At 43.9% G+C, this 23,867-nt stretch overlaps 1 protein-coding gene across 2 annotated transcripts in view; it reads left to right on the top strand.

Annotated features, from left to right (window-relative positions):
- GAB3 (GRB2 associated binding protein 3) overlaps window positions 1–23,867 on the top strand; it is a 97,350-nt gene that overhangs the window by 57,494 nt on the left and 15,989 nt on the right. For both annotated transcript variants that reach the window (XM_081336796.1, XM_081336795.1), the window contains exons 3-7: window positions 6,485–6,701; window positions 8,014–8,486; window positions 12,660–12,715; window positions 16,770–17,025; window positions 21,256–21,331. In XM_081336796.1, the coding sequence (XP_081192922.1) occupies window positions 6,485–6,701; window positions 8,014–8,486; window positions 12,660–12,715; window positions 16,770–17,025; window positions 21,256–21,331 (1,078 nt within the window). The remainder of the gene's footprint in view (window positions 1–6,484; window positions 6,702–8,013; window positions 8,487–12,659; window positions 12,716–16,769; window positions 17,026–21,255; window positions 21,332–23,867) is intronic.

Below are 23,867 nucleotides of genomic sequence, written 5' to 3'. Positions count from 1 at the left end.
TTACTGCTTCTTCTCCCAGAGACGCTGGCTGATCATTTGCTCAAGCCTGTGTGTCTCTGGAGAGTTGCATCCCAGCTCTGCCAGTTTCATCTCAATGACACTGTGCCTTTTCTTCATGTACTGTAGAAGGCCATTAGACACTTTCCCCCATTAACGATAGCTCCAAGACAGATGGGTGAAATCCATATGACCTCCCGGTGTCCTTTGATAACCAGCATCTGGAGACAGTAGTCTAGAGATGAGACAGATTTTAATTGATGGGCTGGTTTCTCCCCCCCCCCCCCTCAGCTTACTCCACATATATGAAAAACAGTAATCAATGGCCAATGACTATGCAGCTAGAATACTCTAGAGCTTAACCTAAGTGCATGAAGCTGGATTGATGGCTTTGGCTAGAATGAAACATAGAAGGTTTAGATTGACACCTTGATGGAGAATCGAAACATGTTAGGTCACATCTGCTAGATGTAATGGATGGATGTCAAATCTGGTCCTTTAGGCAAGAAAGACCATCAACTCCATTCGCAGTGAAAGGTATAGTTTTACTGAAAGCCAAGTGGTTTACAGCATCACTGAAGGGAGAATATTTGTAGCTCAGGGTTGAAATGAGGGGTCCTTGGTGCTCTCTTAGTGTAGCACTGATGATGTTACCTAGTTAGGGTAATGAAACGTCTCCAAAAGGTTCATCACTGGCCTATCAAAATAGGTGTGGTGCAGTGGTTAGAATGCAGTATCACAGGCTAACTCTGCCCACTGCCAGGAGTTCGATTCTGACCAGCTCATGGTTGGACTTCAGTGGCTGGCTGGGGAATTCTGGGAGTTTCAAGTCCACAGGTTTTATATTTGCCAAGGTTGGATACCCCCTGTTTTAGAGGGGGAGGGGGAAGTCTAGCAGAAGTCAGCACCACGGATGGCTTGAGGGCTGATCTGGCTGACTTTGAAAACCAAGCAGAATATTTTTTTATTTTATTTTATTTATTTTTTTATTCCATTTATATCCCGCCCTTCTCCGAAGACTCAGGGCGGCTTACAAGCTTAGCAGTAGCCTTCATTCTATGTATATGCCTGCTTATTAGGGCTTTCACACACACACACCCCAAGCGGCATTATTACAAAGTCAGCTTAATTGCCCCCAACAATCTGGGTCCTCATTTTACCTACCTCGGAAGGATGGAAGGCTGAGTCAACCTTGAGCCTGGTGGGACTCGAACCTGCACTAATTGCAGGCAGCTGGTGTTACTTAAGGAGGCATTAGCCCACTGCTCCACCAAGGCTCCTATCCCTGGAGTGTCCAATCAGTTGTTCCTGTAGATGTGAGCAGATCTTTCTGTAGGTGTTGGTTCAGATATTAATGGCCAAGCAACCTTTTTCAGCTGGATGCTCTCAGATGAATAAGCATCCCTAGGTGGGGACGTCAGATTGGGAAAGGCAACTGGATGAGTTTGGAAAGATATCTCGCAGGGTAACCCATGAAAATGTTATCGGGAGAAGACAATCTGTCTTGACAGACCTTCCTTTTGCCAGGAAACATGCATGTTGCCATCTGCTGGCCGACTAGTTTTTCGGTGGGAAACCTTGCCCTGAATAGACTTCGCCAGCACAACTGAGCCCAAACTTTTTTTGCTGCTAAGTGAGACAGTTGTTAAGCGGGTTCTGCCCCATTTCACGACTTTTTTTTGCCACCTTTGCTAAGTGGATCAAAGTTGGAAAGTGAGCCTGCTTCCCCGCTGACTTTGCTTGTCAGACGATCAGAAGAGGGGATTCGCTTGAGCCCCGGGACGCTGGTACCATCACAAATAGGAGTCGGTTGCTAAGCACCTGAATTTTGATCACCTGACCATGGAGGATGCTGAAAGGGTGGTAAGCCTGAAAACCAGTCAAAGATCACTTTTTTCAGTGCCATAATAATTTCAAGTGGTCACTAAACAAACTGTTGTAAGTGGAGGACAACCTGTATAAAGATTCCTTTTACAATGTTACTTTCTTCTTTGACGATAAGTTTTCTTTTCCTCTTGGTCTTCATAATCCCATTTTCTCCGTCCTGGCTATTGATCTAATTCAGGTTAGTAAATAAACTGAAACGCAGGTAGTCCTCAACTTAGGACGACAATTGGAACTAGAGTTTCCATCGCTAAGCTGGCCGGTTCTTAAGCGTGTCGCTCCTGATTTTACAACCTTTATTGCCATGGTTGTTAAGTGAAACATGTGGGTTGTTAAGCAAATGCAGCTTCCCCCCGTTGGTTTTGCTTGTCAGAAGCCAGCTGGGAGTGTCGCAAATGGCAGTCGCGTGGCCCTGGGAGCCTGCAACTATCACAAATAGATGTCAGTTGCCAACCAATTTTTGATCACGCAACCGTTGTGGTGCGGTGGTGGTTGGAAGTGTGAGGACGGGACTGTAAGCCCCCTTTTTCACAGCCGTCTTAACTTCGAACGGTCTCTAAATGATGAATGGTCGTAAGTCGAGAACTACCTGCATCTAATTCAGAGATGGTTATATGGGATCTAGGGCGCTGTGCCCACTCCCCAACAGTCCTTTCAGCCTGCCAGAGCAAATTACACTTCAAACGTGTGCATAGTTGAAACCTAGATTGTGCAGTGTGAGGTTTTGGCCATCTGCGGGAATGCTGAAATTTCGTAAGCTTCTGTGCGAAAGTCGTGCATTCCTTTATTCAAATTACGGGCTTTCTAGCTTCCTGAAATGAGAATGCTGACATGTCATGAGTTTTGGTAGTCTCGTGGGATTGGGGACAATATGAGGGAATTGGTGTTGACACCCAGGGCACGACGGCTCAGCGGTTAAAGACACTGAACTTGTCAGCTGAAAAGCTGACAGCCAGGGTTTGAGACCCGAGCGCCATGTGGTGGGTTGAGTTCCCGTCCTCGCCTGAGCTGCCCACCTCGCAGTTCGAAAGCATGCAAATGTGAATAGATCAATAGGTACCACTTCAGTGGGAACGTGTCAGTGTTCTGTGCACCTCGGCATATAGTCACGCTCGCCATGTGAGCATGGAAATGTCTTCGGACAATACTGGCTCCCTCGGCTAGGAAACGGAGGTGAGCAAAGGTAAAGCTAATGGTTTCCCTCATTCAATCGGACATGACTGGTCAGGGGAAACCTTTACTTATCGACTCCCAGGTTCTGGGGAAAAAAAGATTGCTGGGTTTGGGCTTAATTCACTTCTGTATTTTTGAAAGAGTGCTTCGAACACCTGGAGTAAGTGTTTGGCTGCCCATTTTTCAACAGTAATGTCTTTCCACCATATAAACACTCTGCTTCTTGCTTTAGTTCACATCTTGGCCTCTTTTCCTCTGTAGTGTTTACAGATTAGGGAAGTCAAATTTCTACATAGTGTAAACACCTGGTGGCTTTCCATAACAAACGTTTCACTCTATTTATCTTTCAGTTGTCAGTTGAACACTGCTGTGAGAAACAGGACCTTCTCACCCCCGTAGGGGAGGCTGGGAAGGAGCTCTTACTGCGACCACTTTTCTTTCAAAAAACACACACACAAAAAAAAACATGGTTAGGGGGGGAAAAGAGAGAAGAAGAGAGCAGGACTATAGACCGCTGTCATCACACAATCAAATCAAAGCTGAAGTTTATATCTCAGGATGGTTTGCCTTGCCGCAATAGCTGGACATACCTGTAGACAAAAATCTGCCTATCTAGCAGACTACTTGTATCATAAAACGTAACTCTGGGAGCTATTAGGGAGGAGTCATCTTCATCTTCTTTCTCTCACTACTTAAACTGCATTGTCTCTTGCTCCTCTGGGATGCACCTCCACCTTCCTGGCAATCCAGACCGCATCCTATTACAGGGTTGCTCCTTCTGCAAATATCCCCACCCACCATTCCACTGCCATCCTATAAGGCAGTGATGGCGAACCTTTGAGAGACCCAGTGCCCAAACTGCAACCCAAAAGCCACTTATTTATCGCTGGGGGCCTGGTGGGTGTGGCCTACTGGGTGGGTGTGGCTGTGGTGGTCATGGAAGGTTGGGTGGGTGCGGCCAAGGTGGGTGTGGTCACCTCAATGTCGCTCGTGGGGAGGGACACCTGTGGGGGGCAGATGGTTGAAGAGGGAAAGTTGCCACCTCCAAGGCATGGCGCGGGTGCCCACAGGGAGGGCTCTGAGTGCCGCCTCTGGCACCCGTGCCATAGGTTCGCCACCACTGCTATAAGGGGTCTGAAATGGATCAGAGTCACCCAGCTGACCTCTGTACCTGATCAAGGTCTAGAATATGGCTTAGTATCAAAATCAGAATAATGGAGTTGGAAGGGAACTTGGAGGTCTTCTAGTCCCAACTCTTTTCACTTAGGAGACCCTATACCCTTCTGGGCAAGTGGTTGTCCAGTCTATTCTTAAAAGCCGCCAGTGTTGGAGCACCCACAACTTCTGGAGGCAAGTTGTTCCACTGATCAATTGATCTCACTGTTAGGAAATTTCTCCTTAGTTCTAAGTTGCTTCTCTCCTTGATTAGTTTCCCTCCATTGCTGCTTCTCCTGCCTTTCAGGTGCTTTGGAGAATAGGTTAACACACACACACCCTCTTTTTTATGGCAACCCCTGAGATATTAGAACACTGCTATCATGTCACCCCTGTTCCTTCTTTTCACTAGACCAGACACACTCAATTCCTGCAACCGTTCTTCATAGGTTTTAGCATATGTTTAGTTTTCTGCCCAGTCCTAGTCTAGGGCTTTAAACCCTAAATCTCACCAGCTGTCGTATGTATGGAAATGTAGATCTTTGTCTCTATAAAAACAGGGACCATTGTCAATCCTATGGCATATGGAAGGTGTAGCATGTTTCTTAAGGCACCAGCCCCTAACCGTTTGGGCACCAGTTTTTTCATGGACCGGAAGGGGGCATGGTTTCATGTGCTGTATGTATCCCGCAGATGGGGCTTTGCTCATTTGCACGGTCCAGTTTCTGTCAGGCCACTGACCGGTGCTGGTCCATGGACCGGGGCTTGGAGGTCCCCTGTCTTAAGGCATTGACATTTGTTGACCTGAATAGCCTGAAACGAAGGGTTCACTGTTGCATGAAATGTAAAGAGGAAACTGCCTGTGACGAATGTGTGAACACGTGAGTGTTGGAGAATAATATTTCTGCGTCCAAGCTGTGTGTAGAATGTCTCTTTTCCAGAGTTGCACATACCATTAAAGGTTTGATCCACCATCTGTCGGTCTGTGGTTTTTGTGGATTTATTGTGGGGATCTGAAAAAAGGTCAATATGGTGACTTTCCGTACAGTTCCTGTCCCTGGATTTAAATTTATATGCCTGGGTCAGAATGACAATGTCCTAACGACCTTTGGTACATCTGCATGTCCACTGGTGGAAAGAGTTTAAAGTGACACCAGTTGTAAAAGCCAAAAGAAAAGTACAGTTTGTGACTGTTTACCAGCAAGACTTAAACACACAGTCTTGAAATGTTATATTCCAAAGTGCTGCTGCGCACAATATCCGTTCCTTGGCAAACGGATCTGTATGCATTTCAAGATGGTTGTTGCAATTGTATATTTTGGCTTTGCCGGTTGGTTTAAATCAGATTCTTTCACACCAGTCCAATCTGGAAGACCTGCTTTCCCCAAAAGTCCCTTTATTTACTGTTGTACTATTAATAAATTCATCTGCAGGGGTACTTTTATATCACAATCGGTAAAAATTTCATCTAGAGCAGAATTCCTCAGCCAGCATGCTTTTAAGATATGGAGAATTCACAACTCCTAGAATTCTCTAGCTGGCTTGCTTTAAGAAATGTGAATTTCAACTCCCAGAGTTGAGTTGGTCAGCATGCTTTGAAGATATGCGGACTTCAGCTGCCTTGGCGGGGAATTCTGGGAGTTGAAGTCCAACATCTTCAAATTGCCAAGGCTGAGAAACACAGGTGTAGCGGAAAGGCTGGCAACCTCTTTGTGATCCTAGAAGCCATTGCACCGCCCTGCCGGGAATATCTGCAAGAGATTGTCAATGAAGTGAAGACGAGGCGTACATAAGTTGCACACAGAGAGTACAGATAAAAACACTTCATTCGCACCCTGTTGATTTTGTTTTAACTCTGCCTTGTGGGGACTTTGGTCCTCAGTCCCAAGTTTCAAAGCTCTCAGAGCCAGCAAAGCCCTGTGGGTTAGTAGCAGGTGGTGTCAAAATATTGAAACGTGTGTCTTTAAGAAGCTGTCTTTTTAAGTTAGCCAAGATGATTAATGCCTTCCCCACCCCCAAAAAAAAAAAAACTTTGGGTGACAGAGAAAACAATGTGGAACACATCAATTGTTTTAGCCCAGTTTGGCCTGGAAGGATAGGCTGTCTTCCAAACCCTGACCTCATTTTCCATGCTTGTTCCAGCAACGTCCAACACATCGACAGAAGGCAATAAAGAATGTAGGCTGCAAAGCCCTGAGGTTTTGTTGTAGGGGGGAAAATCCTACACAATTCCCCAGGATACTTCCTAAGACAGCTTTTGTTTCCTTTGCTGCAGATTCAGGAGACAGCCTGTCCCACACCACGTCCTCCCCACAACCTTCTCCGGCCATTTCTGCCCACGCATTGAGGACGGCAAGCTCTTCTCTTTCGGCTGACCACGCCACCGCCGATGCTGCAGCAGCCGAGGAGACGGCCAGCGAGTCGGAATCTGTCTTTCTGCCTGACTATCTCTTTTTATCCAACTGTGAGACCGGAAAACTCAGCCACGTTAGGTAGCATTATGCCATTGAACGCCAAATGTATTTTATTTTACTTATTTATGTGTTAAATGTATTTGTCGCCCATCTCTTTAACGAAAGAACTCTGGGCTGCGTTTTGCACAGAACTGACAAGTTCTGTGAGACTTAAGCTATGATTTGTGGCTTGGCAAAACTGATCAACTCTGGCCACTGGGGTTTATTCGTTTAAGCACAGCGTGAATCAATCTGTCTCTGAGTAAAATGTAAGTTTGTTTTTTTGGCAAAAACGCCCCGTAACAAACACTGGGTTTGTTTCATGACTATGGATTCACTGGGTCGTTTTTAAGAAGTGTAAATGTCGACTCCCAGATTTCCCCAGCCAGCATGCTTGAAGAAATGTGGATTTCAACATACTGGCTGGGGAATTATGGGAAATGAAGCCCACACATCTTAAAGTTATTTAGATAGAGAAACCTTGGCTTAGATTATGCTGACAAGCCACCATTTTGCCTGATTTGACACCCATGTGGATCCCAATGGACGGAAATGAGCGGAGCTGAAGAAATATGAAGGCAGAAATATAAAATTATGTGTCACAAAAGGCAGAACTTCTCAAGAATCAAGTCGCCTTCAAAACATCCATGCTTTCTAGTCCCCAAATCCCTCCTGTTATCTCCAGGTTTTCAAGTTTCTTCCTCAGCTTGCTGGCTGAGGAATTCTGGGAGTTGAAGTCCACAAGTCTTAAAGTTGCCAAGGTTGAGGACCCCTGATGCAAAGCACCCATCTGTAATGTAATTACAGATAGTCCTCGACTTACAACAGTTCATTTAGTGACTGTTCGAAGTTACAACAGCACCGAAAAAACCATTGCAGCATGCCCATGATCATGTGATCAAAATTCAGACACTTGGCAACTGGCTCCTATTTATGACAGTTGCATTCTCCCGGGATCACGTGATCTCCTTTTGTGACCATCTGACAAGCAAAGTCAAGGGGGAAGCCAGATTTGCTCAACCACCGTGTCACTAACTTAACTGTGGTGATTCACTTAATGACTGTGGCAAGAAAGGTCATAAAACGGGGCAAAACTCACTTAACAAATGTCTCACAAATTTGGCACCATCTGTGTTTGAGAAAAAAAACAAAACCTTGGCATCCTATCAGGTAAGCATGATGGAAACAGCACACCTATTTTCTTATTTTATTTTAATTTTTTGCATTTTCTCACATGGACAACGCAGGAATTGAAGGTTTTATTGGGCCGTTGTGGTGGGAGGGGGCTTCAGGAAAGGGCTCCAAGGGATCACCCCTGCCTCTGAGGTGGTAACCCCTGCCTTTCTTCCAGGTGCCACAGTTGGTCCAATTCCGACCGCTCTCTGGAGAGGACGTTATCCGACGATGTCTTCTTTGACTTTGTGGCTTCTCAGTCCTCCCTCTGCTTACAGCTTTCTGGCGGGCTGCTTCAAGAGATGGTCCAGCCAACGATTCATGGCATCTTTCCAAGGAACCCAGATTCAAGCGGGCCTCCTTCTAGCGACTTCTCTTCTTCCTCACCCCTCTCGGGGCCTCCTGCAACGCCAACCATCCTAGCCGAAAAAAGCCAGAATACTCTTCCCTATGCCTTTACCGAACTTGAGATTTGGGCTAAGATTCCCCCTCCTAGGCCTCCCAAGCCATCCCATTTGCCAGACCGAAGAGCTGAAGAGCAGGCGGGTGGGCTCCTTCGGAACGGACACGCGAGGATCTCCAGCTCTCCAGGCACCTTCGTTCCAAGGAGGATCTCTCTCTCGGGATTGGACAGTATGAAGGGTTGGAGAGGTAAGGGCCAATCTGTAGATCTCAGAGGCGGGTAATGAAAACATGTGTCTTCTCTTTCCCCCAACATGATGATGAGATTTGTCTGAAACAGTATAGGGTTTGCCTGCCTGAGCAGGGGGTTGGACTAGAAGACCTCCAAGGTCCCTTCCAGCTCTGTTATTGTTCTGTTCTTCTGTTACTCTGCATTCAGTTGTGTCCGACTCTTGGCGATTGGATGGGCCATGTCTCTCCACATCTTCTGATCTTTCACTATTTATTTATTTATTTTGAGTTGTTCTATGCTCTGGCTGGTGAGAGCTTGGATGGTGTCCAGCCACCGTGTTCTTTGATGGCCTGTTTTTTTTTACTGCTAACACTTCCAAGCATCATTGCATTCTCCAGTGATTCCTCCCAGCATGACGTGGCCAAAATAAGTCGGTCACAGTTTTGAGATTTTTTTTCTTCCAGTGACATGTCTGGTGTTACGCATTCCACTACTTGCTTCTTGGTCACCTTTCATGTCCAAGGAATCCAGAGGAGCCTTCTCTAGCACCACAGCTCAAATGAGTTGATGTTCTTCCTGTCTTGGTTTTTTTAAGGTCCAACATTTTTAAGGTTCCCCCCAACATACAAGCAGTAATATTCTCCCCACGTTTGTCCTCTGTGGACTCCAATTTTGGTTGGCTGATTGGGAGACCAAAGGAAGGCTTTATGATCAACTTAACAAACTAATCACATCGGCTGGGTTCCCTTGTGTGGTCCAAAAGGGGTTTTTTCAAGAGGCAACTGGACTTGCTTGTTTTTCTTTGAAGATCTTTTGCTTCTCATCCAAGAAGCTTCTTCGGTTCTGGGGTTTTTTTTCCTGGAAATCCATTCATCCTCCCACACCATTTAAAGGATGTTCATCCCAAAGCGCATAGCTAAATGTCTATGGAGATTCTCGGTCCTCCAGGTCACGGTTGTCCCAAAGGTGCTTTTTCAAGAGGCAACTGGACTTTCTGGTTTTTCTTTGAAGATGTTTCGCTTCTCGTCCAAGATGCTTCTTCAGCTCTGTGCAAGCAAACAGGTTCACGCAAGCAGAACCACTCATGAATGATCTCAAACAGAAGCTTTATTGCCAGTCATCAGTTGGGATCGGTCAGATAAGGCTTCGGGGATTCTGGGATGCCACTTTCTGCAGTGCAAGGACTTCAAGCTCAGCCCCTTCTTAATGTCTCCCTCCAGCCTAGAGAGAGATTCCACCAGAGGTTCAAACAACATTAATAGAGCCTTGGTGGAGCAGTGGGCTAATGCCTCCTTAAGTAACACCAGCTGCCTGCAATTAGTGCAGGTTCGAGTCCCACCAGGCTCAAGGTTGACTCAGCCTTCCATCCTTCCGAGGTAGGTAAAATGAGGACCCAGATTGTTGGGGGCAATTAAGCTGACTTTGTAATAATGCCGCTTGGGGTGTGTGTGAAAGCCCTAATAAGCAGGCATATACATAGAATGAAGGCTACTGCTAAGCTTGTAAGCCGCCCTGAGTCTTCGGAGAAGGGCGGGATATAAATGGAATTAAAATAAATAAATAAATAAACATTGCCTGAAACATAGGAGTTAACTTGTGATGCAATGTGTCCCGGCCACTCAGCCAGTTTAACACAGGAGCAGGCAAGGAATGGCCATTAGTCCTGATGGCTGCAAGCTAACCTTGAATTACAGACAGTGTAGCATCAATCTGTCCTCAGAGTCTATGAAATTCCATCCCATAACAGTACAGCCAACAAGGTCATCAATTATCGGTCACAGAGGAGATCCACCCCTGTATTAGGAAATCTGCCATTGAGGAAATAAGTGAGACAGTGCCTGGCTTTCAAGAGGTCTATAGGGACTTTGCATCTATTTTCCATTTTCTTTCTTTTCTTCTCTTTCCCCCCCCCCCCCTTCCTTCTTTCCTTCCTTGAACAGACGATGTCTTTGCATGGATCATTTGTCTAACCCTTGTATAGCAAAGCACCAGCTCGCTTATCAGTGTCCTGAGCAATTCTTGGAAGCTTTTGAGAGCAACACCCATCCTTGGAAATGTTATTCTTCTTACTCATGACCCTCGAGTTGTGTTGGAAAAGAGCTTACTAAAAGGGCGTGTGCTGGTTGAGGCATAAAAACAAACACGTTCACACATACACTGATGAAGTTTTCCAGATGAACCCCAACATTTACTTTCACAGTAAACCCAACTCCAGCTCAACTTCAGTCGCAGAATGTTTTTTCCATCCTTATATACAGGTAGTCCCCTCGACTTACAGGAGTTCATTGAATGACCGTCCAAAGTTACAACGGCACTGAAAAAAATGTGACTTGTGACCATTTTTCACAGTTGCGATCATTTGCAGCATCCCCACAGGGTCATGTGATCAAAATTCAGAAGCTTGGCAGCTGGTTCACATTTATGACCGTTGCAACGTCCTGGAGGGGGGGTCACGCGATCCCCTTTTGCGAACTTCTGACAAGCAAAGTCAACGAGGAAGCTGGATTCACTTAACAACCGGGTTACTAATTTAACTACTGCAGTCATTCACTTAAGAACTGTGGCACGAAAGGTCGTAAAATGGGGCAAAATTCATTTAACAACCGTCTCCCTTGGCAACAGAAATTTTGGTCGTTATGTTGAGGACTACCTGTGCAAGAGATATTAGCATATATGTTATATCTGGTGGCATCTTATAAATTTAGCAGGTTAGCTGACTTAACTATTGCGATCCTAGTGACTGCCTGGGTTGACATATAACGAACTAGGACTTTTTAAGCTGCAGTTCACCAAATAAGCAGTAATGGTTACCTTGCATTAAAGAGTAAACCCCCCCCCCCAGGTCTTTTTGTATTCAGTCCTTTATACAGGTAGATTATATCCCAACTCACTGGAGATGAGAAAGATCAGTAATGAGTGACCCCCAGATCTGAAGGGGGACTTGAGAGGCCTTCTCCTCAGTAGTTTTCTGCCCGCCAAAAACCTCTCTGAAACTGGAAAATAGACTAGTAGATGGTTCTCAATGGATGCCTTTAATTTGCTTGGTTATTCCTGCATCCAGTGAAAATGGTAGCGATGTTAGGGCAGAAACTATGGGATCCGATCCTCCGTTGATATTCGTAGAAAATATCTACAGACCCCCCTCACGCCCTGGACATAAACTGTTTCATCTTCTCCCCTCAGGATGCTGCTATAGGGCCAAAACAACTAGACACAAAGACAGGTTTTTTTCCCCCCCCATGCCATCTCTCTGCTGAACACCTAATTCCCACAGCCCTGTCTTAGGCCTAAAGATATTTACCCGTGTAGTAGGGCTGTATTGCTATTATCCTTCTTATCTTTCCGATTAGCTTCTCCTATTGGTATTTTATGATCTATCACTTTGTTGTTTGTATGTATACTGAGAGCTTATGCATTGGAGACAAAATCCTTGTATGTCCAATCACACCTGGCCAATATTCTATTCTGTTCTGTTCTGTTCTGTTCCGTTCCGTTCCGTTCCATTCCATTCCATTCCACATAAAGATTCCATTCTGTTCTATTCTATTCTATTCTATTCTATTCTATTCCATTCCATTCCATTCCATTCCATTCCATTCCATTCCATTCCATTCCATTCCACATAAAGATTCCATTCTGTTCTGTTCTGTTCCGTTCCGTTCCGTTCGATTCCATATATTCTATTCTATTCTATTCTATTCTATTCTATTCTATTCTATTCTATTCTATTCTATTCTATTCTATTCTATTCTATTCTATTCTATTCTATTCTATTCTATTCTATTCTATTCTATTCTATTCTATTGTCTGGTGTGGTTTTGCTTGCTACTGCTAATTCTATCCTTCAATAGCATCTAGATCCATAGGAAAAAATGTATCTGATCTGAGAAGCACATTGAAGAAGTGTATTCTTATTCTGGGGTAAGTTCATGCTGCAGTTCTATAATAATTCAGTCACGGAGTAACTTCAACTGCACTTAATAGGACTTCAAGTCAGAATGGATTTTGGCCCCGGTTAATTGGGGACAGAATTCAAATTTCTTCCAAATTGCATGTTGCACCACTGCTTAGAATGAGATGTCTTTCTTTCTTTCTTCAGAAAATGTTGTTGTTTTTTAATTTAGCAAATTGAGTAATTTAGTTTCTTCCATCGTGATGAACTGGCTTCTGCTCTTTGTTTTGTTCTGCAGCAGACGTGGAAGAAAATTCTTTACGGCGGAGGGATAAGAGGTTGAGCTTGAACTTGGTAAGAGCCTTTTTCTCACTTGCACACACTTTGCACAGTGGTTTTGGCAGGGGAGGTTTTAAAAAATCCACACCAGTTGGCAGATCAGCGTAAAAGAGGAAAGAAACAGCTCCTGATACAAATTATAAGCACAATTATCCCCAAAGTGTGTGTTTTTTTTCCAAGAGGGAAGTGGACTTTCTTGTTTTTTTTCTTCTTTGAAAACATTGCACTCCTCATCCAAGAAGCTTCTTCAGTTCAAGAAAGTCCAGTTGCTGTTTGGAAAAAAAGCACCTTTGGGACAACCATGACCTGAAAGATTGAGAATTTCCATAGACATATAAACACAATTAAATACATCCTTGCAACACCCAAAATGATGGTTTCCTTAATGATGGTTTACTGTAGAAATTGCAAGTTCACAAGTGACAGTGTCAGGTTTGCAGGCCATTCTATGGACACAAGTAGACCAGCCATATTTTACTTTAGTATCTGTGTGGACCAGCCCTTAATCTTTTTGTCCTTCTTAGCTGAAGGGTTAACAGATGAGCTGGAAGAAGAAACTGAGGTAAATTTCTAGCATTTGCTCCAAACTGGGGTCCAGACGACCAGGATCTCTGAGATGACAGGGAAACATCTTGTAATATTATCTGAAAGGTTTTCAGTCAACCCTAACTCTTCAATTCCGTCCTGTGAATAATAATAATAATAATATATAAAGTTGGAAGGGACCTTGGAGGTCATCTAGTCCAACCCCCTGCTCAGGCAGGAATCTTGAGGAAATTAGCAACATGCTTTGGCAATACCACCTTGTGAAAATAGATCGATCAATCAGAATAGAGCTGGAAGGGAATTTGGAGATGGTGGTGGTGGTGATGATGATGATGATGATAATAATAATAATAATAATAATAATAATAATAATAATAATATAATTATAATTATAATTATAATTATAATAATAATAATGTTGGAAGGGACCTTGGAGGTCATCTAGTCCAAACCCCTGCTCAGGTAGGAAACCCTATACCATTTCGGACAAATGGCTGTCCAGTCTTTTCTTAAAGACTTCCAGTGTTGGAGCATCCACAGCTTCTGGAGGCAGGTTGTTCCACTGATTAATCGTCCTCACTGTCAGGAAATTTCTCCTTAGTTCCAGGTTGCTTCTCTCCTTGATTAGTTTCCATCTGTTGCTTCTTGTCCTGCCTTCAGGCACTTTGGAGAATAGCTTGACTCCCTCTTCTTTGTGGCAGCCCCTGAGATATTGGAACACTGCTATCGTGTCCCCTCTCGTCCTTCTCTTCATTAAACTAGACATACCCAATTCCAGTAGGTCTTCTAGTCCAGCCCCCTGCTAATAATAGTACCAATAATAATAATTGGTACCAATAATAATAATAATTGGCAGATATCTATGCACTACTAAAATTCTCTTGTCTGTCACCTTCAATTTCTTGTCTTGCCTTCTGGTGCTTTGGGAAAATAGGCTGAAATCCACCCACCCCCTCATTTTTGTGGCAGTCCATCAAATATTGAAACAATTTAATTGGAACAATTCAGTTGGACCAAGTGCTATTTCTCTTAGACAACATACCAATAGTCAAAGATCTATAGGGATTTACTTTGGCCAGCCTGATTTGGACCACCATCTTATTTTATATGGTAGCCGTTGTAATACATAGCTGTGCTAGATCTACCTATTCATCAGAGGGAGGAACAACTTCAAAAATGCTTTACTTGTCTGCCAGATCAGGATTTGGATGTTAAAACAAACAAGGATTTGTGAAACCATGCTTTTAAATTATAATTCATTTACTATCAATAGCTTCTTTCTAGAATGAGTTTACACATTATACCTAAGAAAAAGCAATCACATTTTGGGGTGATTTGGTGATTTGCATGAACTAAGCCTCTGGAATAAATTATGTTACCATATGTCATCGTGAGTTAGCTGAGTTCGGAATAAAGGAATCAGCAGAGAATAGGGATAATATAAAATTTGAAGAGTGCAAAGTTTATTGTACCCCAAAGCCCAAAATGATTGTGTGTCATTTTCCGTATAAATGGGAGAGGCTGAGTTTTGCAAAGTAAAATGCCCCATCAGCAAATTATGTCCTTGAACGAAGGATTTATCCATCAGTTGTGATTTCCTTCCCCCCCCCAAAAAAAACTATTATTAACCATTTCAGAAACCTCTCACCAGTCCACCAATTTGTGCTTGAAAAAGCTGAATACAGATTAAATTTGGCTGCATTGAAATATTGATTTGGAGGTCTTCTGTCTAGCTTGCATTAGTGCGAAAATGTGGGACTGAGGTTTCTATGCAATAATTCTGGGAACAAGGCAAAGTCAAGAGGGGAAAAAGAAGGCACTCATAGCCAACTTATTGTTAAACAGAGTGAACTGCAAAAGTTGAGAAGGCAGTTCTGAACAATGCAGATTCAGAATACCAAGAAAGCTGAGGAAGCTTCCATTGCTATCCTGTAAGCTATTGAATCCTCAGGCCGTTCTCACAGTGAAAAGTGTCCTGTATTGTCTAGCCCAAAACATTTATCTTTGTCATCGGTGGTCTCTACCTATTTCTGGTACTGGACTATGTTTCTCAACAATGCCAGTGAGAAAGGATGCTGTGTCAGGCGCAAAAGACCAGGTCCGCACGTCAAGGTCCAATTAAATTGATTTATGAATCTTCTCAACTAATGGTTAGCATTTGCTAGGAGTCAGTAGAATTCAAGTAGGGGGAGTCTACTTGTGGCTATGTAGGGATTCTAGGCTGATCCCTCTTTTAACTCTGACCCCAGATTCTGCCCTTCTTTCTACACTATGTGCTTCAGTTCAGCAACTTCTGAAGAACCACAAGGTCACTACCTTGGTCCTGTAATTTTGAGCTGAGTTTGCTATGGAGAAAGCAGCCTAAAGCAAAACACAAGATTCATAGGAAGTGTCCATCCATGGCGAAGAAACCCTCCAGGGCAGGGGTGTCAAACTGCCGGCCCGCAGGCCGGACGCGTCATGATGAAACCACACCTACCCCATTGCCAGCAATGGGGAAAAAGTTCACGTGACGTTGCGAGTTTGACGTGTCTGCTCCAGGGACTCTTCATGCCTTCTCACTAGCATCTCTCCTTTAACTTGTCCTCTTTCCCTGGACCTGTAGGTTACAGCTTCATCTCTTGCACCCGTTTTACTCATTCAGAGATGAACACGGGACTGCCAGAAGGGAAAACAAGGTTTGTGATGTTTGCTGGCGGCCTTCAACTGAGTTAAAGGCCTTCACAGATGATAATTGCCCCCTCCCTGTTATCTCTGGTTGTGCTGGAGAAATTGGAACCTGGAGACACTCTTAATCTAGAGTTAGATCTTGGATTGTAGGGCCAAGACAGAAAGAAATAGCCAGCAGTCAATATGCAGTGCCCAGAGATGTATCTAGCCTGTTTGAACGGTCTACCTCAGATATCATGTTTCCTTAGTGCTCTGAGCCAGAAAGGAGGCTGGGTCTGCAAAACTCATAGCCAGAGTGAGAAAAGATGGACAGGTTTGCTTGTTTGTCTGTTTAGTATTTAGAGGATTTATATGGCTGCCCACTCACTCTGAAAGACTCTGGGGGCTTACAGACGATTAAAAAAAAATTCAAAAGAAGAAAAAATTCAGGGTTTGCTGAATGCCTGTCATTGTTGAATGGCACTTGATTTCCAATGTCTAAGGGGCTCCAGAAAGAAGAGGGGGACAACCTATTCTCCAAAGCCCCTGAAGGCAGGACAAGAAACAGTGGGTGGAAACTAATCAAGGAGAGAAGCAGCCTAGAACTAAGGAGAAACTTCCTGACAGTTAGAACAATTAACCAGTGGAAAGGCCTGCCGTCCAGAAGATGTGGGTTGCTCCATCACTGGAGGCTTTTAAGAAGAGACTGGACAACCGTTTGTCTGAAATGGTATAGGCTTTTCTGCCTGAGCAGTGGGTTGGACTAGATGACCTCCAAGGTCCCTTCCAACTCTGTTATTCTGTTATTAACTTCTGATCCGGAGGTGGCTTGCTAACCACGCTCACTCTGCCGCTTCTTTCTCCTTTTGCGAAGCCTTGCCGAGTCAGCCCTCTCTATTCCTGCTCGTCCACCAACTCCGAAGACAGTTACGTTCCCATGCATCCACGCGCCTCCCCACCTGTCCCCGGAACTGACTGCACACCCGATGGCTACATTCCCATGAACCCAGGATCGGCTACTTTTGCTCTCGCTGAAGTCAACACAGAGAAGCTCAACAGCCCTTTGCCCGAACTTCCCACTGACTTGGAACCCCCTCCGGTGAACCGGGATCTTAAGCCTCGGACAAAATGTAAGCTCTTCTCCCCCACCCCACCTCACCCCACCCCGTATTTCCTAATTTTTTATTTTATTTTGATTCCATTTATATCCCGCCCTTGTCCGAAGACTCAGGGCGGCTTACAAGCTTAGCAGTAGCCTTCATTCTGTGTATATGCCTGCTTATTAGGGCTTTCGCCCCCCCCCTAAGCGGCATTATTACAAAGTCAGCTTATTGCCCCCAACAATCTGGGTCCTCATTTTACCTACCTCGGAAGGATGGAAGGCTGAGTCAACCTTGAGCCTGGTGGGACTCGAACCTGCACTAATTGCAGGCAGCTGGTGTTACTTAAGGAGGCATTAGCCCACTGGTCCACCAAGGCTCCTAATGATCCCCCCTAGCAGGTCTGGAGAGGAAGTGGACGTCAGAAACACTAAGCAAAAAGAACTGAGAGACGTCAGGTCTAGGATAAGAGACCAGATTTGGCATTAGCACTAATGAATCCTTATTTTAAGGTCTTCTCTTCCATTGAGAAATCCCCCTTTTAGCAACTTCCCCGGTTTCCCCATTCTTCAGCTATAGGTAGTCCTTGATTTATGGCTACAATTGAGCCCGGAATTATGGTTATAAGTCAGGACGGTCATTAAACAGGTCACCATGTCCCTGTGCCTAATTTTATAACTGTTTTTATAGTGGCCGTTCAATGAATGCCGCATTCGTTAAGCGAACACTATGAGCATTAAACAAACCTGTTTTCCTCAAGGGGCATTTTTATTTTTTATTTTTGGCCAGAAACCAGAAATAAATGCTAGAAAGTGGCAAAAGCATGCCGAAAATTGTGGTCACATAATTATAGGATGCTGCAAACGGCCATAAACATGAGCCGGTTGCCGAGCGCCCCAAATGCAATCGTGTGGCAGTGAGTATCTGTGCACGCAGCCATTGGAACTTCAAAAAAAAAATGGGCCATAAGCAATTCTTAGAAGGTCCTTTGTAACTTTGCACAGTCGCTAAACAACAGGTTTTTAAGTGAGAATTACCTGTGAACACCAAGAGAAGATATCAGGAGAAGAACCTGAAAAAGAGATACTAAATGCTGGGAGAAAAGGTAGAAAAACAGAAACAAGGCAAGGAAACTTTCAGGAAATCAGAGGACAGATTTCAGGATAATGGGGCAAGGAAGTCATAAAGACAGATGACGTGGATGGTGGCACATTTGGGGCTTGTCTAGATCAGAGGTCCCCAAGCTTTTGGGCCCCAGGGATCACCGGTTCCGTGGAGAGAGGTTTTTCCGCGGACTGAAGTGTGTGTGGTTTTGTGTGCTGCCTGCATCCCACGGATGGGGCTTTGCTTGTTTGTGCGGAACGGTTGCTGGCATGCTGTGGCCCAACACTGGCCCACGGACCGGGGGTTGGGGACCCCTGGTCTAGATCACACAGGCAAAGAGAGGAGTCATAGCCATAGATTAGTTGGTGGCTAGATTCCATATCAAGAGAGAGAAGGTCCCACTGCACCTTTGGGCAATGAAACGATCAGGACAAAAATCTTCTTTTTCTTGGGATAGTGATAAAGACACTTAGGTTTATCACCGCCTACTGAAAAAAGCCTTTCTGCCATTCAGTTAATCACAACTCTAAAAATCTCAGAGTCCTGCAAAAATCTCCACGAGACCTGCCAAACCGGTTTTCAGATCAGTTTGTCATTAAACCTCATTCTTCAAAAAGAAACTTTTCAATCTCTTTGGAGTTGCCTAAAGCTGGAAGTTCTTTTGCCCAACTGCAATCCCTATTACAGAATTACCTTTAACAAGATTTGTTAAGGTGAGGAAAGGGTTAGGATGATAAGAATTCCAGCATCTGAATTCTTCATTCATAATGGGAAAGTTTGAGCTTGGTTGTTGACTTAACTGTTGAAACTCTTGTCTGGCAACCAGCTCTGAGAAGATTCAAAGACAAAGAATTTTTGCAACAATATACCTCTGCAATTATCATCATAATGTTCCTGATAAGCTATTTCTCTTATTGCACAAATGTTATACCATTTTGTTAATTCTCTTCCAGTTGCGAAGAGATTCGCAATGCATATTAATCCCAACAGGACTCTGGACAAGCTCCTTATTTTGCCTAACATGTTTTGTGTGATGGTTAAAATCCTGGAAAATCAAATCAGAGTAGAAAGAATAAATTCTCCTTCTAGTGTGCCCTAATTTCCATTCTCCTTGGCGTACATATCTAATCTCTTATTTAAGCTTTCATTTTATCTCCAAAGGAGATAAAGACAATGAGATATTGATGTGTTTAATTTTGTGTTATTTATTAAATTTTTATGCCGCCCATCTGGTGACTCTGGGCAACTATCCATATCACATTGTTACAGACCGATCTAGCTTAACTGCACATTATATTTATTCATTCTCCTTAATAACCACATGGCCTGGGAACCAACAGAAGTGGTTTTTTTTTAAAAGTAATTCTGTGTTCTGTGTTCAGAAACCTTATTTTATTCCCCATGTCATTCTTATAGACGTAGTTTTGAATTTAGGGCAAGTTCCACTATTATCATAAGTTGTTTTGGCTATAAAGCAGGTCACCTGTATGATCAACCCAATTCTATTTTTTGTGGCACTCATTAAGTGAAAGACATGGTTGTTTTCACAAGCCAATTGTTTGCTATGGGCCAGTTTTGCCAAAAACCAGAAGTAAATGCCACTTTGGGACAAAAATGTCATAAAACCAGGTCATGTGATTGCAGGATGCTGCAAACAGCTACAAATATGGGCTGGTTGCCAAGTCACATGACTGAAGGGAGAGGAACTTCATAATTGGGTCCTAAAGTATCCCTGAAGAGGTCCATCCTAATTTTGAATGGTCACTAAGCAACCATGCCTAACTCAAGGAGTACCTGTATCCTGTTGCTTCCATAGGGAAAACCATCAACTCTTAGAGAAAAAGTCAGGTAATCTTGCAACTGTTTCATTTGGACACCCCTTAATCCATCCCAAAGCTAACAACTTGCCAAACAGCTTAGGTTCGCCTCTTGGTTAAGCTTGGGCTCACAGCTTGGCCAACTCAACAGGCATAATCAAGAAACAGTCAAGCACATGAAAGCTCCAGCAAACTTTAAAGGTAGGATCATTAAAGTAGCTGCGTCCCTTTTCTTTGAATCATCAATACAGAGTGAGCAATATTGATGACAGAGCTCAAGTGTGTGATTCTGAGTCTCTGTGTCCGAAAGCTAAAGATACGTCTTCCTGCCCCCCACCCCAATTCATAGCCATAGTTAAAGGCATCTACTCACCTTGTTAAAAAGACGTTCCAAATTTGCAGCACTTAACCGAGAATTCTTTCCACGTGGGCATCACACATAGACCATCTTCTCCATAGTAGGTACAAAACTCTGGAGCAACTTGATCATTTTGGGCCACGTTGGTGCCTTAAGTCACTTGACTTGCCCAAATGATGGACTGTAGTACCCTCTCTAGCCTTTATGAAGGTGGTGCTGCAGCTCAGGAAAAACCAAACCAGTTTACTCATTGACTAGCCTTGGCATAGAGAGCAGAAGTAAGCTGTTATGTCCTAGAGATAGCTTGCATATCAAATCCCCATGGAAGTTATAGTCCAGGGGCCTTCAAACTTGGCCCTTTTATGACTTGTGGACTTCAACTCCCAGAATTCTTTAGCCAGGTGCTTGGCTGAGGAATTCTGGGAGTTGAAGTCCACAAGTCATAAAAGGGCCAAGTTTGAAGACTCCTGGTCTGAAGCCTAGGTTGAGCTCCAGGTTTAAATCCCACAGGGTCAAATACTGTTTCTTTCTTGTAAATATAGGTAGTCTAAATTTACCACCACGGTTGAGACCAGAATTTTTGTCAGTGCAATTATAAGTCGAGCGACCAAGTGACTCAACCTGGTCATTTTAGAGCGATTTTTATAATGGTTGTAAAACGAATCCCTGTGGTGCGATAAGCAAAACATGTGGTTGTTAAGCAAATCCAGCTTGCCCAATGAGCACATGACCTCAGGATGCTGCAACCGATCCCAGATACAAGCCAGTGCCTGGATTGCAGTCATGTGATCACAGGGTGCGCAACGGTGAGTATGTCGTAAGGCACTTTTTTCCCCCAAGGCTTTTGTAACTTCAAACTGTTGTTCAGTGAACAGTTGTTAAGTTAAGGAATACCTGCAACCAGTGAATCATATTGAAAGGTTTTCAGTGGAAGTTCTTCCTTTTTTCTGACAAATCAGATGTTTTCTCTTTAACCCTTAGTCCGACCGCCTCCGCTGGACCTGCGAAGTCTTTCCACCATCAGAGAACATTCTGCCTTAATCAGGAGTGTGCCTTAGTAAGTGGGTTTGGGATCTGCGGGGCTTTGTGGAATTGACTCGTAACAAAGGCAGATGGCTAATCTCAAGGCAGAGGGCTCTGGTAAGCTCACTCCACCTAACAACAACAACAACAAATAATAATAATAATAATACTTAATAACAATAACAACAATAACAATAATGCAATCCCAAAACAACTGAAGCACCACTTGAACACCATTGGCATTGACAAGTTCGCCATCAGTCAATTGCAAAAGGTGGCCTTACTAGGAACTGCTTCCATCCTGCGATGATATCTTTAATTACCATCAAACATCCACATCTGCCTGTCCCAGGTCCTTGGGAAGGACACGATAGGTAGACAAAAGTGCCAAATTCAGTCTGAACATCTGGCTGACTGTGCAATGATCAATAAAAATAAAAGTAAAAGTAAAAATAAAAATTGGAAGGGACCTTGGAGGTCATCTAATCCAACCCACTGCCCAGGCAGGAAACCCTATACCATTTCAGACAAATGGCTGTCCAGTCTCTTCTTAAAAACATCCGGTGTTGGACCATCCACAGCTTCTGGAAGCAGGTTGTTCCACTGATTAATTGTTCTAACTGTCAGGAAATGTCTCCCTAGTTCTAGGTTAGTTTCTCTCTTTGGTTAGTTTCCATCCGTTGCTTCCATCTGTTGTATCCATTGCAGTCACAGATTGGATTGACACATCATGCCAAGTCGCTGCTTGTCTGGTCCCAGTTTGAGTAACTCAGCACCACAACTTAACCAGGTCTGAGAAAGGTGCAATATATATATATAATGATTTTTTTAAAAAAATTGTGAAATTCTTACTTTCCCATATTTTTTCTCTGAAGATGCAAACACGCCTAGATGTTGGCAGAATTCTCCACTGCCAATCACAGCGTGGGACCATCCCCTGCCTCTGCTCCATCTGATCCCTCCTTGATTAGTTTCCATCCACTGTTTCTTGTCCTGCCTTCAGGTGCTTTGGAGAATGGCTTGACTCCCTCTTCTTTGGGGCAGCCCCTGAGATACTGGAACACGGCTATCATGTCACCCCTAGTCCTTCTTTTCACTAAACTAGATATACCCAATTTCTGCAGCCGTTCCTCATATGTTTTAGCCTCCAATCTGCTCTCTTTCCAGAGTCTCAACATGTTTTTTTTTTATGTTGTGGTGACCAAAACTGGATGCAAATCAGACAGGTTGTTCTTCCCTCCATCCATGTTAACAATGTTTGAACTACTGTTTTAACCAGGAACAGGATCCCTCTGCCTTCCAAAATACATCCACATTTTTTTCATTCCAACAGTTTTAAGTTATCATAGCAGCCTGTTTAAAGTTTAGGCTATCTTAAGAGAAATGTATTTTATATTCTTTCGCTATAAAGAGACTGGTAAATTGCATCTCCGGGGGGAAAAAACATCCTTACGCATCTAGGGAACTCCCTCCTGCCATAAAAATAAGAGACAGGAAAGCATTTGCTGCATTCCAACATTCCAGGAATAAATTGGCTTTGAAACATCAGCAGTTCAAAACAAAATGTATCTGGAGTTTTGTGCGCCTGAGAAGCGCCATGATAATAACTAAAAGGCTATTTTGTAAGGGATTCTCTTTCAGAAAGTTGGGCCTCTCCTTCCCAAAGTAATATAAAAATTAGGGCGACACCTCTGGTATCTTGGAAAGAGGCCCCGCTCTTCTTTCTCATTCTGACATCTTGGAAGACTGGACGGGTGGGACAGTCGCTTGGAAAACCAGATACGCAACTATCTTATAGTTCCAGCTATTCTACTGGGCCGGACACCATCCAGAAAGGCAGAAAAGATAACCGCTACTATCGCCACGTATAAAAGAGCAGCCGGGCTGTTGTATATTAGGAAGGAGAAGGAGCCACTCGCTGAAGAAATGGAGACTCCTGACAGCTGACCATTGTGGACATTCTAAACCAGGGGTCTTCAAACTTGGCCCTTTTATGACTTGTGGACTTCAACTCCCAGAATTCCTCAGCCAGCAAAGCTGGCTGAGGAATTCTGGGAGTTAAAGTCCACAAGTCATAAAAGGGCCAAGTTTGAAGACCCCTGTTCTAAACCCTGCTGGTGGCAATTGAGTTGGAGATGACTTCAGACTAAAAGACTGTGGGGGTCCTTGGTGGTCTCTGTGCTTCTCTTGCAGACATTTCATTACCCAGCTAGGGAGTGACAACAGTGCTAGAAGGGAGCGGGGTCTGCAAAATGGAGGAGGAGGAGGAGGAGGAGGAGGAGGAAAAGGGGAAGGAGAGGAGAAGGAAGAGGACAACAACCACTGCGGAGTCCTTGGTGATATCTGAGCCTGGTACTTTTCTTGCAGATTGTCATTACCAAACTAAGTAGCAACATCAATACTAGAATGGGCAGGGTCTGCTCTTATTTTTTATATACTAACTAGTGGCTTGCCCTGTCAGTGTCTGGGTCTGCAGCTCCCAAATTTGTCAGCCACCATCGCAGTAATTACATCGGAAGGGTGCCCAGAATCCCCGAAATAATATTTTTTAAATTCTTTTATAAAGGCTG

Source organism: Vipera berus (assembly GCF_964194415.1).
Source record: "Vipera berus genome assembly, chromosome: 11".
Taxonomy (NCBI): domain Eukaryota; kingdom Metazoa; phylum Chordata; class Lepidosauria; order Squamata; family Viperidae; genus Vipera; species Vipera berus.
Note: the sequence above shows the minus strand (reverse complement) of the source record. Positions and strands in the feature narration are given on the sequence as shown.